Here is a 17,281-nt window from a genome sequence, read left to right on the forward strand (position 1 = left end):
CGTCGATGTCAAGCTAACAGGTCTATAATTTCTTTTTTGCTTCCTTGCCCCCTTCTTAAATAGCGGAGCGGCATTTGCAATCTTCCAGTCCTCCGGAACCAGGTCAGAATCTATCGACTTTTGAAAGATCATTGCTAATGTCAACGCAATCTCCACTGCTACTTCCTTCAGAACACGAGGGTGCATTTCATCTGGTCCAGGAGATTTATCTACCCCTAGGCTCTTCAGCTTCCTGAGTGCTTTCTCTGTCATAATTGTGACTGCGCACACTCCTCTTCCCTGACACCCTTGAATGTCCGGTATATTGCTGACGTCTTCCTCAGTGAAGACTCGCTCAGTTCCTCCTCATTTCCTTATCTCCCATTGCAATTTCTCCAGCATCATTTTCTATCAGTCCTATATCTACTCTCACCTGTCTTTTACTCTTTATATACTCAAAAAAGCTTTTAGTATCCTCTTTGATATTATTTGCTAGCTTCCTTTCATAGTTCATCTTTTCCCTCTTAATGACCTTCTTAGTTTCCTTTTGTAAGCTTTTAAAAACTTCCCAATCCACTGTCTTCCCACTAATTTTTTCTTCCTTGTATGCCCTCTCCTTTGCTTTTACTTTGGCTTTGACTTCTCGTCAGCCACAGTTGCATCTTTTTTCCATTTGAAAAATTCTTCTTTTTTGGAATATATCTGTCTTGCGCTTTCCTCACTTCTCATATAAACTCCAGCCACTGCTGCTCTGCCGTCCTTCCCGCTAGAGTCCCTCTCCAGTCAACCTTGGCCAGTTCCTCTCTCATGCCACTGTAATTCCCTTTACTCCACAATGAAATATCGACACCGGATTTTGGCTTCTCTTTCTCGATCACAGTGAACTCAATCATGTTGTGATCACTGTCTCCTAAGGGTTCCTTCACCTCAATTTCTCTACTCATCTCTGGTTCATTACACAATACCCAATCCAGTACAGCCGATCCCCTAGTGGGCTCAACAACAAGCTGTTCTAAAAACCCATCTCATAGACATTCTACAAATTCTCTCTCTTGAGATCCAGTGCCGACCTGATTTTCCCAATCCACTGGCATGTTAAAATCCCCACAATTATCATAACACTACCCTTCTGGCAAGCCTTTTCTATTTCCTGTTTTAATTTGTAGTCCACATCACTGCAGCTGTTTGGAGGCCTGTAGATAACAGCCAGCAGGGTCCTTTTATCCCTGCGATTTCTTAGCTCAACCCATAAAGATTGTGCACCTTCCAATCCTATGTCACCTCTTTCTAATGATTTTGCATCTATCTTCACTGTGGAAGACACTAACATTATGCCGGAAGTTTGAGAGTGTCAGGGGGCAGAAGTGTGTGCAATTGCTATTACTAGGGAGACGTTAAGAAGCTGAAAGGTCTGAAGATAAATTAGTCACCCAGACCTGATGGGTACACCCCAGGGTTCTGAAAAAGACAGCTCGAGAAAGAGGAAGCATTAGTTTCGAGAATGGTTCTGGAGGACTGGAAAATCGCAAATTTCATTTCACTCTTCAACCAGGGAGAGAGGCAGAAGAAAGAAAATTATAGGCCATTTATCTTGACCTCAGTGGCTGGGACGATGTGGAGTCAGTTGTTAAGAATCACATCTCAGGGGTATTTGGGACACATGATAAAATAGACCGTAGTCATCATGGTGTCCTTAAGGGGAAATCTTGCCTGACAAATCTGTCGGAATTCTTTGAGGAAATAACAAGCCGGATAGACAAAGGAGAATCGGTGGATGTTGCATACTTAAATTTTCAGACGGCTTTTGATAAAGTGCTGCACGTGAAGTTGCTTAACAAGATAAGAGCCCGTGGTATTACAGGAAAGGTACCAGCTTGGACAGAGGATTGGTTGATCGGCAGGAAGCAAAGAGTGGGAATAAAGGGAGCCTTTTCTGGTTGGCTGTCAGTGACCAGTGGTGCACCACAGGGATCGTTTCCTTCTACGTTGTATGTCAATGATTTGGATGTTGGAATTGATGGCTCTGTGGCCAGGTTTGAGGATGAAATGAAGGTAGGCGACGAGGCAAGTATGTTGAGGAAGCAGTGAATCTGCAGAAGGACTTTAGACAGATTAGGAGAATGGGAAAATGGCAGATGGAATACAGTTGTGGGAAGAGTACGGTCATGCACTTTGGTAGAAGAAACAACCACGTAGACTATTTTTTAAACGAGCAGAAAATTCAAAAATCTGAGGTGCAAGGGAGCCCTTGTGCATGATTTTCTAACATTCATTTGTGGCTTGGGTCGGAGGCAAGGAAGGCAATGCAATGTTAGCGTTGATTTTGACAAGACGAGAATGTGTTGTAAAAACAAGGATATAACACTGAGGCTTTAGAAGGCACTGGTAAGGCCTCACTGAGAGTGTTGTCAGCAGTTTTGGGCCACTTAGCTAAGAAAGGTTGAGATGACATTGGAGAGGGTCCAGAGGAGGTTCACAAGAAGCATTCTAGGAATGAAAGAGTTAGCATATAGGGAACATCTTATGGCTCTGGGCTTGTACACGCTGGAGTTTATAAGAATGAGGGAGGATTTCATTGATTGTTGAAAGGCTTAGACAGAGTGGATATGGAGAGAATGTTTCCTCTACTGGGGGACTCTAGGACCAGAGAGCACAGCCGCAGAACAGAGGGACGTCTGTTTTGATTTTGAATGGAGATGAGGAGGAATTTCTTTAGGCAGAGGGTGGTGAATCTGTGGAATTCATTGCCTCAGAGGCTGTGGAGGCAAAGTCACTGGGTATATTGAAGGTGGAGGTTGATACGTTCTTGATTAGTCAGGGCATAAAAGGTTACAAGGAGACAGTAGAGAATGGGGTTGGGAGGGAAAATGGATCAGCCATGTCAAAATGGCAGAGCAGACTCGATGGGCTGAATGGCCTAATTATCTTCTATCTCCTATGCTTATGGTCCTGTTACAGCTGCACAAGATGTCAGTTTTGGTCACCTTGCTAAAGGAAAGATGCCATTAAGCTGGAAAAGTATGCAGAGGGAATTTGCAAGGATGTTGCTGGGTCTTGAGGGACTGAATTAAGGAGAGATCTGGGACTTTATTCCTTGGAGTGCAGGACACTGATGACAAGTATAAAGTCATAAGGAACACACAGGGCAAATGTACAGTCTTTTACCCTGAGGGTTGGGGAGCCAAGAACAAGAGGGCACAGGTTTAAGGTGAGAAGGGGGAGATTTAGTCGGAAACTGAGGGGAAATTTCTCTACAAACGAGCTACCAGAGGAAGTGGTTGAGGCAGGGACATTAACAAAATTGAAGAGGTATCTGGATAGGCAGATGGAGACAAAAGGTTCAAAGGGATAGAGGTTACACGTGAGGAAATGGGATGAGCTTGACTAGAAATCGACCAGGATGGACCAGAGGGGTTTGAAGGGTCTGTTTCTGTGCTGAGCAGCTCTGGAACACTCCCTCACTTACTCACTCTCCCGGGGTCAGACACAGAGTGAATCTCCCTCCACACCGTCCCATCACACACTCCCGGGGTCAGACACAGAGTGAATCTCCCTCCACATCGTCCCATCACACACTCCCCGGGTCAGACACAGAGTGAATCTCCCTCCACACCGTCCCATCACACACTCCCGGGGTCAGACAGAGAGTGAATCTCCCTCCACACCGTCCCATCACACACTCCCGGGGTCAGACACTGAGTGAAGCTCCCTCCACACCATCCCATCAATCACTCCCGGGGTCAGACACTGAGTGAATCTCCCTCCACACCGTCCCATCACACACTCCCGGGGTCAGACACTGAGTGAAGCTCTCTCCACACCGTCCCATCACACACTCCCGGGGGTCAGACACAGAGTAAATCTCCCTCCACACCGTCCCATCACACACTCCCGGGGTCAGACACTGAGTGAATCTCCACCTACACCATCCATCACTCACTCGCATTATCCCTGTATTCCCTCGGCTCCCTACCTTGGTAAGAGCACTGGTCTGCCCAGTCACCCTCTGGTGCCGGGAGAAATTCGAAGACTTCCTTAGAGCAGGGTAGACAGACAGGCCTGTGAAAGGGATGGAGAAGCGTGGTCAGTTCTCATAGCAACAAATCCATCCTGGCAACCCCCTAGACATGTCTTACATAGAATGCACAGGACAGAACAAGCCCTCCCACCCACCGACCATGTTAAACATAATTAAACCCCTAGCCAATGCAATCCCCTCTGCCCACACAGTTTCTATACCCCTCCATTCCCAGTACGTTCATGTGCCTCTCTGTCTCTCAAACCCCTCTGTCACATCTGCCTCCACCACCACCATTGGTACCCACTGCTGTCAGTGTAAATGCACTTGCCCCACACATCTCCACTAAACTTACCCCAATCACCTTAAATACATGCCCTCTAGTGTTAGACGTTTCAACCCTGGAGCCTCTCATAATCTGATAACCTCTGTCAGGTCTCCGCTCGGCCTCCGCTGCTCCAGAGTAAACTACCCATGTTTGTTCACCCTCTCCTTCCAGCTCACGCCCTCTAGTGCAGGCAGCATCCTGGTGGGGCTCTCCTGCACCCTCTCCACATCCGCAAAGTCGGGTTTACTGTCACAAGCACATGCAGAGGTCAATGAAACATTTCCTGGCAGCATCACAGGCGCATTGCGTCAGACACACAAGAAAGACAGGAATTATATATATATCATGCAAAATTTATTTCTTCTTCATGGCTTTGGTTTCTGCAGAACGTAGAACGGTAAACCGCAGCACTGGCCCTTGGCCCGCGATGTAGTGCTGAGCTCCAAGATCAATCCAGTGCCTCCCTCGCGTACAGCCTCCATTTGTCCTTCATCCATCGGCCTATCTCAGAGTCTCTTAAACGCCCCTATTACATTTGCCTCTGCCACCATCCCTGGCAGGGTGTTCCACGCACCCACCGCTCTCTGGGTAAAGAAACCTACCTCTGAAATCCTCCCCTATATTTCCCTCCAGTTATGCCCCCACCGAATTAGTTGTTCTGCCCTGGAGGAAAAAGTCTCTGGCTGTCCATTCTATCAGCTTGTACACCTCTATCAAGTTACCTCCTTCACTCCAAGGAGAAAACCCTCACTCGCTCAACCCGTCTTCGTAAGGCACCCTCTCTAATCCGGACAGCATCCTGGTAAATCTCCTCTGCACCCTCTCTAGTCCAGGCAGCATCCTGGTGAATCTCCTCTGCACCCTCTCTAATCCAGACAGCATCCTGGTAAATCTCCTCTGCACCCTCTCTAATCCGGACAGCATCCTGGTAAATCTCCTCTGCACCCTCTCTAATCCAGACAGCATCCTGGTAAATCTCCTCTGCACCCTCTCTAATCCAGACAGCATCCTGGTAAATCTCCTCTGCACCCTCTCTAATCCAGACAGCATCCTGGTAAATCTCCTCTGCACCCTCTCTAATCCAGACAGCATCCTGGTAAATCTCCTCTGCACCCTCTCTAATCCGGACAGCATGCTGGTACATCTCCTCTGCACCCTCTCTAATCCGGACAGCATGCTGGTACATCTCCTCTGCACCCTCTCTAATCCAGGCAGCATCCTGGTAAATCTCCTCTGCACCCTCTCTAATCCAGGCAGCGTCCTGGTGAATCTCCTCTGCACCCTCTCTAATCCAGGCAGCATCCTGGCAAATCTCCTCTGCACCCTCTCTAATCCGGACAGCATACTGGTAAATCTTCTCTGCACCCTCTCTAATCCGGACAGCATGCTGGTAAATCTCCTCTGCACCCTCTCTAATCCAGGCAGCATGCTGGTACATCTCCTCTGCACCCTCTCTAATCCGGACAGCATCCTGGTAAATCTCCTCTGCACACTCTCTAATCCAGGCAGCATCCTGGTAAATCTCCTCTGCACCCTCTCTTATCCAGACAGCAATCTGGTAAATCTCCTCTGCACCCTCTATAATCCGGACAGCATCCTGGTAAATCTCTTCTGCACCCTCTATAATCCGGACAGCATGCTGGTAAATCTCCTCTGCACCCTCTCTAATCCAGACAGCATCCTGGTAAATCTCCTCTGCACCCTCTCTAATCCGGACAGCATCCTGGTAAATCTCCTCTGCACCCTCTCTAATCCAGGCAGCATCCTGGTAAATCTCCTCTGCACCCTCTATAATCCGGACAGCATCCTGGTAAATCTCCTCTGCACCCTCTCTAATCCGGACAGCATGCTGGTAAATCTCCTCTGCACCCTCTCTAATCCGGACAGCATGCTGGTAAATCTCCTCTGCACCCTCTCTAAAGCTCCATATCCTTCCTGTAATGAGTTGACTAGAACTGAACTCAAGTCTGGTCCACCCAGGGTTTATAGAGCTGCAACATTACCTCATGGCTTCTAGGTTCGACAAGAAAGGAACACACTTAGACCGTAAACAAAGATTATTGTGGTGCAAAGTGGTGTACTGAGGTAGTGATTAGAATTGTGCCTGTTGGTTCAGGAACCAAATGGCTGAAGGGAAGTCACTGTTTCTGAACCGAGTGGTGTGGGACTCCTGCCTGATATGAGCTGGGAGAAGATGACATGGCCCAGATAGTGGGATCTTTGCTGATGGACATTGCCTTTTTGAGGCAGAGCCTCCTGTGTTGATGGTGGAGGGGGATGTGCCTTTGATGTATTGCGGTGATTCATCTTCCTGCAATGAGGGACCAGAACTGTCCCCAACCCTCCAAGTTTTATTCAGTTACAGGATGACTTCCCGATTGTTACTGTCAGCCCCCCATCCAATGAAGGCAAGCTTGCCGTATGCCTTCTTTACCACCCTGTCTACCTGCGTGGCCACTTTCAGGGAGCCGTAGACTTGCCACACAAGATCTCTCTGTCCCTGAGCACGATTACGGGTCCTGCCTTAACGGTCCACTGTATCTTTACATTTGATGCGAGAACAAGATTTGAAGAAGTGAACGGGGTGAGTCCGGACACTCTGCAGGCTTCAGATCACAAAGAGCAGTTGGGTTGTGTATCTTGGGAGCAAGATTTGAAAAAGCGAACGGGGCAGTCAGGGTATTTGGTAGGCTTGAGGTCATGGGGTAAGTGGGCACAAGCAAGCGCCAATAAATGGATGTTGGGTTTAAGCCGTTGTCGGAGCGGCCATTGTCAGTATTTGAGAGGAGAGCTGAGTCTTTGGCTCAAGAGTCCTAAACAGGCAAGACTGCTCACGAAAGCCTCTCTTTTCTGAAGAGGCTGCTGAGAAATGGACTTTGGACATCTTTACTCATGTCATTCTACAGATGAGCAGTAGAGAGCATCCTAACAAGCTGCATCACTGGTTGGGATGGAAACTGCACTGTGGCAGACAGGAAGGGTCTACAACGGATAGTGAGAACTGCCCAGTGCATCACCGGCACCAGCCTTCCACCATCAAGGATAGAGTTAAGAAACTGCAAGGGTGAAAAGGCTGTGATGAGACTTCCGTATGGGCTCTGGGCCTGTAGTCACTGGAGTTTAGGAAAATGAGGGAGGATCTCATCAAAAGCTATCAAATATTGGAAGGCCTCGAGCAAGTGGATGTGGAAAGATTGTTTCCTATATTCTCCCATCATATTTGACCTACCAAAGTGAACCACTTCACACTTACATGGGTTGAACTCCATCTGCCACTTCTCAGCCCAGGTTTGCATCCTATCAATGTCCTGTTGTAACCTCTGACAGCCCTCCACACTATCCACAACACCTCCAACCTTACTGTCATCAGCAAACTTACTAACCCATCCCTCACTTCCTCATCCAGGTCATTTATAAAAATCACAAAGAATAAGGGTCCCAGAACAGAACCCTGAGGCACACCACTGGTCACTGGCCTCCATGCAAAATATGACCCGTCTACAACCACCCTTTGCCTTCTGTGTGCAAGCCAGTTCTGGATCCACAGAGCAATGTCCCCTTGGATTCCATGCCTCCTTCTTACTTTCTCTATAAGTCTTGCATGGGGTACCTTATCAAATGCCTTGCTGAAATCCATATACACTACATCTACTGCTCTTCCTTCATCAGTTTAGTCACATCTTCAAAAAAATTCAATCAGGCTCGCAAGGCACAACCTGCCCTTAACAAAGCCATGCTGACAATTCCTAATCATTTTACACCTCTCCTAATGTTCATAAATCCTGCCTCTCATGATCTTCTCCATCAACTTACCAACCACTGAGGTAAGACTCACTGTCTATAGCTTCCTGGGCTATCCCTACTCCCTTTCTTGAATAAAGGAACAACATCCACAACCTTCCAATCCTCCGGAACCTCTCCTGTCCCCATTGATGATGCAAAGATCATCGCCAGAGGCTCAGCAATCTCCTCCCTCGCCTCCCACAGTAGCCTGGGGTACATTTCATCCAGTTCTGGTGACTTATCCAACTTGATGCTTTCCAAAAGCTCCAGCACATCCTCTTCCTTAATATCTACATGCTCAAGCTTTTCAGTCTGCTGCAAGTCATCCCTACAATCGCCAAGATCCTTTTACATAGTGAATACTGAAGTAAAGTATTCATTAAGTACCTCTGCTATTTCCTCTGGTTCCATACACACTTTCCCACTGTCACACTTGATAAGTCCTACTCTTTCACGTCTTATCCTCTTGCTCTTCACATACTTGTAGAATACCTTGGGATTTTCCTTAATCCTGCTCGCCAAGGCCTTCCCATGGCCCCTTCTTGCTCTCCTAATTTCCTTATTAAACGCTTTCCTGTAAGCCTTATAATCTTCTAGATCTCTAACGTTGTCTAGCTCTCTGAACCTTTTGTAAGCTTTTCTTTTCTTCTTGACTAGATTTATTACAGCCTTCGTACACCACGGTTCCTGTACCCTACCATAACTTCCCTGTCTCATTGGAATGTACCTGTGCGGAACTCCACACAAATATCCCCTGAACGTTTGCCATATTTCTTCTGTATATTTCCCTGAGAACATCTGTTTCCAATTTAAGCTTCCAATTTCCTGCCTGATAGCGTCATAATTCCTCTTATTTGAATTAAACGCTTTTCTAACTTGTCTGTTCCTACCTCTCTCCAATGCTATTGGAAAGGAGATAGAATTATGATCACTATCTCTAAAATGCTCTCCCACTGAGAGATCTGACACCTGATCAGGTTCATTTCCCAATACCAGATCAAGTACAGCCTCTCCTCTTGTAGGCTTATCTACATATTGTGTCAACAAAACCTTCCTGAACACACCTAACAAACTCCACCCCATCTGAACCCCTTGCTCTAGGGAGATGCCAATCGATATTTTGGAAATTTAATTCTCCCATCACAACAACTCTGTTGTTATTACACCTTTCCAGGATCTGTTTCCATATCTGCTCCACAAGGTGCACAAGGATGATTCTGGGAGGAACTCTTTTAGCCAGGGAGTAGTAAATCTATGGAATGCTCTGCCACAGACTATGGTGAAAGCCAAGTCTGTGCGTATATTAAAGGTGGAAGATGATAGTTTCCTGATCGGTCAGGGCATCAAAGGATTTGGCAAGAAGGTAATTGTATGAGATTAGGTGGAATCCAAGTCAGCAATGATGGAATGGCAGAGCAGATTTGATGGGCTGAATGGTCTAATTCTGCTCTTATATCTTATGGGTCAGACACAGAGTGAATCTCCCTCCACACCGTCCCATCACACACTCCTGGGGTCAGACACACAGTGAATCTCCCTCCACACTGTCCCATCACACACTCCCGGGGTCAGACACACAGTGAATCTCCCTCCACACCGTCCCATCACACACTCCCGGGGTCAGACACACAGTGAATCTCCCTCCACACCGTCCCATCACACACTCCCGGGGTCAGACACACAGTGAATCTCCCTCCACACCGTCCCATCACACACTCCCGGGGTCAGACACAGAGTGAATTTCCCTCCACACCGTCCCATTACACACTCCTGGGGTCAGACACAGAGTGAATCTCCCTCCACACTGTCCCATCACACACTCCCGGGGTCAGACACAGAGTGAATGTCCCTCCACTCTGTCCCATCACTCACTCCCGGGGTCAGACACAGAGTGAATTTCCCTCCACTCTGTCCCATCACACACTCCCAGGGTCAGACACAGAGTGAATTTCCCTCCACTCTGTCCCATCACTCACTCCCGGGGTCAGACACAGAGTGAATTTCCCTCCACTCTGTCCCATCACTCACTCCCGGGGTCAGACACAGAGTGAATTTCCCTCCACTCTGTCCCATCACTCACTCCCGGGGTCAGACACAGAGTGAATTTCCCTCCACTCTGTCCCATCACTCACTCCCGGGGTCAGACACAGAGTGAATTTCCCTCCACTCTGTCCCATCACACACTCCCGGGGTCAGACACAGAGTGAATTTCCCTCCACTCTGTCCCATCACTCACTCCCGGGGTCAGACACAGAGTGAATTTCCCTCCACTCTGTCCCATCACTCACTCCCGGGGTCAGACACAGAGTGAATTTCCCTCCACTCTGTCCCATCACACACTCCCGGGGTCAGACACAGAGTGAATTTCCCTCCACTCTGTCCCATCACTCACTCCCGGGGTCAGACACAGAGTGAATCTCCCTCCACACTGTCCCATCACACACTCCCGGGGTCAGACACAGAGTGAATGTCCCTCCACTCTGTCCCATCACTCACTCCCGGGGTCAGACACAGAGTGAATCTCCCTCCACTCTGTCCCATCACACACTCCCAGGGTCAGACACAGAGTGAATTTCCCTCCACTCTGTCCCATCACTCACTCCCGGGGTCAGACACAGAGTGAATTTCCCTCCACTCTGTCCCATCACTCACTCCCGGGGTCAGACACAGAGTGAATTTCCCTCCACTCTGTCCCATCACTCACTCCCGGGGTCAGACACAGAGTGAATTTCCCTCCACTCTGTCCCATCACTCACTCCCGGGGTCAGACACAGAGTGAATTTCCCTCCACTCTGTCCCATCACACACTCCCGGGGTCAGACACAGAGTGAATTTCCCTCCACTCTGTCCCATCACTCACTCCCGGGGTCAGACACAGAGTGAATTTCCCTCCACTCTGTCCCATCACTCACTCCCGGGGTCAGACACAGAGTGAATTTCCCTCCACTCTGTCCCATCACACACTCCCGGGGTCAGACACAGAGTGAATTTCCCTCCTCTCTGTCCCATCACTCACTCCCGGGGTCAGACACAGAGTGAATTTCCCTCCACTCTGTCCCATCACACACTCCCAGTGTCAGACACAGGTTTCCTGACCTGATTTTGTCATTAAACTGTAAATCCTCCTTCAAGCGCAGAAGACCAATGTCGTAGGAATAATCTGCAGTGAGACTAGCACGCGTGTTATTGTATGAAGGATGGACGTGAAGTTCCGTGACCTCCTTTGCATTTGAATTCTTGCTCCGTCTTTTCAACTCTCCTGTAACGACAAATCCCATCCTGGGAAAACGTACTGACGGATTATGGGAAATGGGGAAATATGATAAGAAATGGCTGGACAGACTGGGGTTGTCTCCGAAGTGTGGGTTACACACTTCGTGTGGGGACTGGACAGAGCATTTAGATCCTGAGGAGGCTAACATCTTGCTAAGTGGGACTGCAAGTAATTGAGAAGGGCTGACAGAAGCATTTAAGATGCTGAGGGGCTTTCAACAGTTGATTAAGTAGAAGTACTGAGAAAAGGTTGTGAAAAACTATAATAGGCCAGCTGGGTTTTGACTGTCTGCCTGGCAAGGACCACACTTAATTTGTAAGGATTGAGTGAAACATCCTCAGGGGCTTTCAACAGACTGCTAAAAAGAGAGAAGACATAATCAGGAAAGCTGAGTGATAACATTTAATATCTTGAGTGTTTTGAAACTGGTGTGTAAGCGAGGTGGGTATGTAATTAGGGAAGCAGAGAGAAACACTTACAGCCAGCAGTGTTTTGACAGTCTGCCTAGCAAGGACAGCACTTCATTCAAAAGGATTTTGATATAATCATTTAACAACCTGAGATGTGTTTGCATATTAAGTGGGAAGAACAAATGATCAAGAAAGGCTAAATAATAGCATTTAACACTCTTGTTGGTTAAGACCGTCTACTAAGCAGGGAAAACTGAAATCAGCAAATATTGAGGAGACAGTAAAGATCCTAAGACATTCTGATAGTCTGATAAGCAGGGAACACAGTTAATCAGAAAAGATCAAAAGAAACATTTGAGATCCTGATTTTCTACTATGTAGACAGTGCAAGTAACCAAGAATGTTGATGGACAGATTTCAGATCCTGAATCTTTTCCATAGTCTGCTAAGCGGAGAAAGCAAGTAATCAGGAAAGTTCAGTGATAACATTTATACTCCTGCCGAGTTTTAGACAGTTGAATAAGCGGTGTGTTTAAGTAAGCAGAAAAGCTTGAGAGAAACATTTAAAGTCCAACAGGATTTTTATACCCTGGGTAGCGGGAAGAGCAGAAAATCAGGAAAGATAGAGTGAAATCTTTGTCAACAAATACACTCAAAGACTTCTAAAGTTGTACAGTGGAGAGCATTCTGATAGGCTGCATCATTGTCTGGTGTGGAGGGGCTACTGCACAGGACCAAAAGAGGCTACAGAGGGTTGTACATCTAGTCGGCTCCATCTTGGGCACTAGCCTGCAAAGTACCCAGGACATCTTTAGGGAGCGGTGTCTCAGAAAGGTAGCATCCATTATTAAGGAGCTCCAGCACCCAGGGCATGCCCTTTTCTCACTGTTACCATCAGGTAGGAGATACAGAAGCCTGAAGACACACACTCAGTGATTCAGGAACAGCTTCTTCCCCTCTGCCATCCGATTCCCAAATGGACTTTGAAACTTTGGGCAATACCTCACTTTTTTAATATACAGTATATCTGTTTTTGCACATTTTTTAATAATCTATTCAATATACATAATTGATTTACTTGTTTATTTATTATGTGTTATTTTATTTATTGTTATTTTAACTCTCTCTGCTAGATTGTGTATTGCATTGAACTTCTGCTGCTAAGTTAACATGCCAGTGATAATAAACCTGATTCTGATTCTGTTTAAACAGTCTGCTAAGCAGGAAGAGCAACTGATCTGGAAAGATTGGAATAAATATTTATGATCCAGAAGGATTTGAATTGTCTGCCTACTGGTTGTGCAAGTAACCAAGAAAGCTGGGAGAATCGTTTAAAATTCTGAGAGGATCCAACAGTCTGCTAAGTGCAGGAAAGCAAGTAATCGAGAAAATAAAACATTTAAGACCATGAGGGATTCTGACAGTATAAGCATTGGAAGCAAGTCATCAGGACAGACTGGGGTCAAGATTTAAAATTAAGATGTTCTGACAGACTGCTAAGAGGAGAGAGCAGGAAATCGGGAAAGACTGAGTGAAATTTTAAAAACCCTGAGGGATTTTGAGAGTCGGCTAAATGTGTTAGTAAGCAATTAGAAAACTGAAGCATTTAAAGTGCTGAGGGGTTACAACAGCTGAGTAAACAGAGTGGATAAGAGGAAAGCTTGCGTGAAACATTAGGGTTAGACAATCGGCCAAGCAGGGACAGCACTTCAGTGGGAAAGACTGAGGGAAACACTTAACATCCTGGGCAGTTTCAACAGTCTAGTAAGCTAGAAATCAGGAAAAATTGAAGGAAATATTGAAGACCCTGAAAGGTTTTGACAGACTGCTAGGCGGGGAGACCAACTAACTGGGAAAAATTGAGAGAAACATTTAAAACTCTGTGTTCTGGTAGTCTGCTAAGCAGGGAGTATGCAATCAGGAAAACTGAGTGAAATATTGAAGATTCTGAGGGGGTTTGACAGACTAAGTGGGGGTGGGAAGTAATCATTGAAGACCCCAATGGCTTTTGACAGCTCAGAAATCAAGGAGAGCTGGAAATCAGGAAAAGAAGAATGAAATCCTGAAGACCTCAGATTTTAACAGCCTGTTAAGCAGGTGGAGCATGTAATGAAGAAAGTTGAAATATTTAAGACCCTGGGGGTGGGGTGGGGTGTTGACAGTCTACTAAGCAGAAGAAATAATCAAGAAAGTTGAGTGAAATATTTATGACCTTGAGGGGTTTATGACAATTGAGTAAGTGCAGTAGTTGTAATCAGGATAGCTTGAGGGAAATAGACTATCCAGCAGAGACCACATTTCACTAGGAAAGATTGAAAACAATATTTATCATCCTGAGGATGGTAAGCAAGCAGAGTAGGAATTTAAGAAAATTTGAGGGAAATGTTGAAGGTCCAGAGGGATTTGGACAGTCTAAATGTGGAGTATTTGAAGCCTTTTAACAGTCAGCTAAGCGGGGAAGCAAGTTATCAGAAAGCTGAATGAAACATTTAAGAACCCGGGAGGCTTTCGACAGTTGAGTAAGTAAGGGAGATGTGAAAGAAATCAGGAAACCCTGAGGTAAATATACAGTATATGGTCCAGCAGTGTATTCTCTCTGTGTAGCAGGGAGAGCAGGACATAATGAAAGGAGGAATTAAACTTTTAGGATCCTAATTGATTTCAGCAGCTGAATAATGAGGATGAGCAAGTAACCAGGAGAGCTTGAGAGAAACATTTAACTCCTGCGGAATTTTGAAAGTCTGCTAAGAGGGAAAAGCAAGTAATCAGGAAGGACCAAGAGAAACAATTCAGAACCCAATTGGTTTTGACTATTGACTAAACGGGGAGAGCCAGTAGCTAGGAAAGATCAGAAAATGTGATGGTTTATTGGGAGGGGATCGAATACACAGTTCTGAGGTTGTGCCTCAGTTCCATAGGACATTGGTAAGATCAGACCTGGAGACTGAGAACAGCACCACTCTCCCTACCCAAGGATGGTGGTGGTGGGGGGGGGGGCGATATTGCCTCAGGAGCAGTTTGAAGAATGGTAACGGAACAGACAGACTTCGCACAGGCTCATCTCATGTGGGTGGGGAAAACCTAGTCCAGGAGCCAGGGATGGAGAGAGTGAGAGGGAACAGGAGGCACAGGCAGACCAAGGAGGAACATACCAACAAAGACCTGAACATCTGCCGGGCTAATAAGCCGGTCGTCAAAGAGGTTGTGAGCTGCTGTGAGGATCCACTTCTGGGAAATGATGGAGCCGGCACCCATGGAATTTCCATTCTGAGAAGAGAGAGACAAACATTGAAGATGCATCACTGTCTGACGCTGGGAGTGTGTGACAGGATGGTGTGGAGGGAGTTTCACTCTGTGTCTGACCCCAGGACTGTGTGTTGGGACGATGTGGAGGGAGATTCACTCTGTGTCTGACCCCAGGAGTGTGTGATGGGACGGTGTGGAGGGAGATTCACTGTGTGTCTGACCCCGGGAGTGTGTAATGGGACGGTGTGGAGGGAGTTTCACTCTGCGTCTGACCCCAGGAGTGTGTGATGAGACGGTGTGGAGGGAGATTCACTCTGTGTCTGACCCCAGGAGTGTGTGATGGGACGGTGTGGAGGGAGTTTCACTCTGTGTCTGACCCCAGGAGTGTGTGATGGGACGGTGTGGAGGGAGATTCACTCTGTGTCTGACCCCGGGAGTGTGTAATGGGACGGTGTGGAGGGAGTTTCACTCTGTGTCTGACCCCAGGAGTGTGTGATGGGACGGTGTGGAGGGAGATTCACTCTGTGTCTGACCCCAGGAGTGTGTGATGGGACGGTGTGGAGGGAGCTTCACTCTGTGTCTGACCCCGGGAGTGTGTGATGGGACAGTGTGGAGGGAGATTCACTCTGTGTCTGACCCCGGGAGTGTGTGATGGGACGGTGTGGAGGGAGATTCACTCTGTGTCTGACCCCGGGAGTGTGTGATGGGACGGCGTGGAGGGAGATTCACTCTGTGTCTGACCCCGGGAGTGTGTGATGTGACGGTGTGGAGGGAGTTTCACTCTGTGTCTGACCCCAGGAGTGTGTGATGGGACGGTGTGGAGGGAGTTTCACTCTGTGTCTGACCCTGGGAGTGTGTGATGGGACGGTGTGGAGGGAGATTCACTCTGTGTCTGACCCCAGGAGTGTGTGATGGGACGGTGTGGAGGGAGATTCATTCTGTGTCTGACCCTGGGAGTGTGTGATAGGATGGTGTGGAGGGAGATTCACTCTGTGTCTGACCCCGGGAGTGTGTGATGGGATGGTGTGGAGGGAGATTCACTCTGTGTCTGACCCTGGGAGTGTGTGATGGGACGGTGTGGAGGGAGATTCACTCTGTGTCTGACCCCGGGAGTGTGTGATGGGATGGTGTGGAGGGAGCTTCACTCTGTGTCTGACCCGGGAGTGTGTGATGGGACAGTGTGGAGGGAGATTCACTCTGTGTCTTTATTGTCACCAAACAATTAATACTAGAGCGTACAATCATCACAGTGATATTTGATTCTGCGCTTCGCGCTTCCTGAAGTACAAATCGAAATAAATATAATAAAAATTTAAATTATAAATCATAATTAGAAAATAGAAAAGGGAAAGTAAGGTAGTATAAGTCAGGTCCGGATATTTGGAAGATACGGTCCAGATCCGGGTCAGGATCCGTTCAGCAGTCTTATCAAAGTTGGAAAGAAGCTGTTCCCAAATCTGGCCGTAGGAAATCTTCAAGCTCCTGAACCTTCTCCTAGAGGGAAGTGGGACAAAAAGTGTGTTTGGCTGGGTGGGTCGTGTCCTTGATTATCCTGGCAGTACTGCTCCGACAGCGTGTGGTGTAAAGTGAGTCAAAGGATGGAAGATTGGTTTGTGTGGTGTGCTGGGCTATGTTCACGATCTTCTGCAGCTTCTTCCGGTCTTGGACAGGACAACTTCCATACCAGGTTGTGATGCACCCTAGAAGAATGCTTTCTACGGTGCACCTATAAAAATTAGTGAATGTTTTAGGGGACAGGCCAAATTTCTTCAGCTTTCTCAGGAAGTAAAGGCGCTGGTGGGCCTTCTTGGCAGTGGACTCTGCTTGGTTAGACCAAGTCAGGTCATTTGTGATATTCACCCCGAGGAACTTAAAGCTTTTGACCTGTTGCATCTGCGCACCACCGATGTAGATGGGGTTGTGCGGTCCGCTACTCCTTCTAAAGTCAACAACCAATTCCTTCGTCTTGCTGACGTTGAGGGATAGGTTATTGTCTTCGCACCATGCCACCAGGTTCTTAATATCCTCTCTGTACTCAGACTCATCATTACCCAAGATACGGCCTACAATTGTGGTGTCATCAGCAAACTTATATATTGAGTTTGATGGAAACTTGGCTACACAATCATGGGTGTACAGTGAGTACAGCAGGGGGCTGAGTACACAGCTTTGTGGGGCACCAGTGCTCAGAGTGATTGTAGAGGAGTGCTTGTCCTCTATTTTTACAGCCTGGGTCCTGTCTG

The 17,281-nt window shown here is 47.3% G+C and overlaps 1 protein-coding gene across 1 annotated transcript in view; it reads right to left on the minus strand.

Annotated features, from left to right (window-relative positions):
* Positions 1 to 17,281, minus strand: part of LOC132386953 (chymotrypsin-like protease CTRL-1) — a gene marked incomplete at its 5' end in the record, with an annotated part of 40,622 nt that overhangs the window by 7,222 nt on the left and 16,119 nt on the right. Inside the window, 3 exons of the mRNA XM_059959308.1 lie at positions 3,953 to 4,038; positions 11,205 to 11,367; positions 14,945 to 15,059. Of these exons, the coding sequence (XP_059815291.1) occupies positions 3,953 to 4,038; positions 11,205 to 11,367; positions 14,945 to 15,059 (364 nt within the window). The remainder of the gene's footprint in view (positions 1 to 3,952; positions 4,039 to 11,204; positions 11,368 to 14,944; positions 15,060 to 17,281) is intronic.

Source organism: Hypanus sabinus, unplaced genomic scaffold, assembly GCF_030144855.1.
Source record: "Hypanus sabinus isolate sHypSab1 unplaced genomic scaffold, sHypSab1.hap1 scaffold_1413, whole genome shotgun sequence".
NCBI lineage: Eukaryota > Metazoa > Chordata > Chondrichthyes > Myliobatiformes > Dasyatidae > Hypanus > Hypanus sabinus.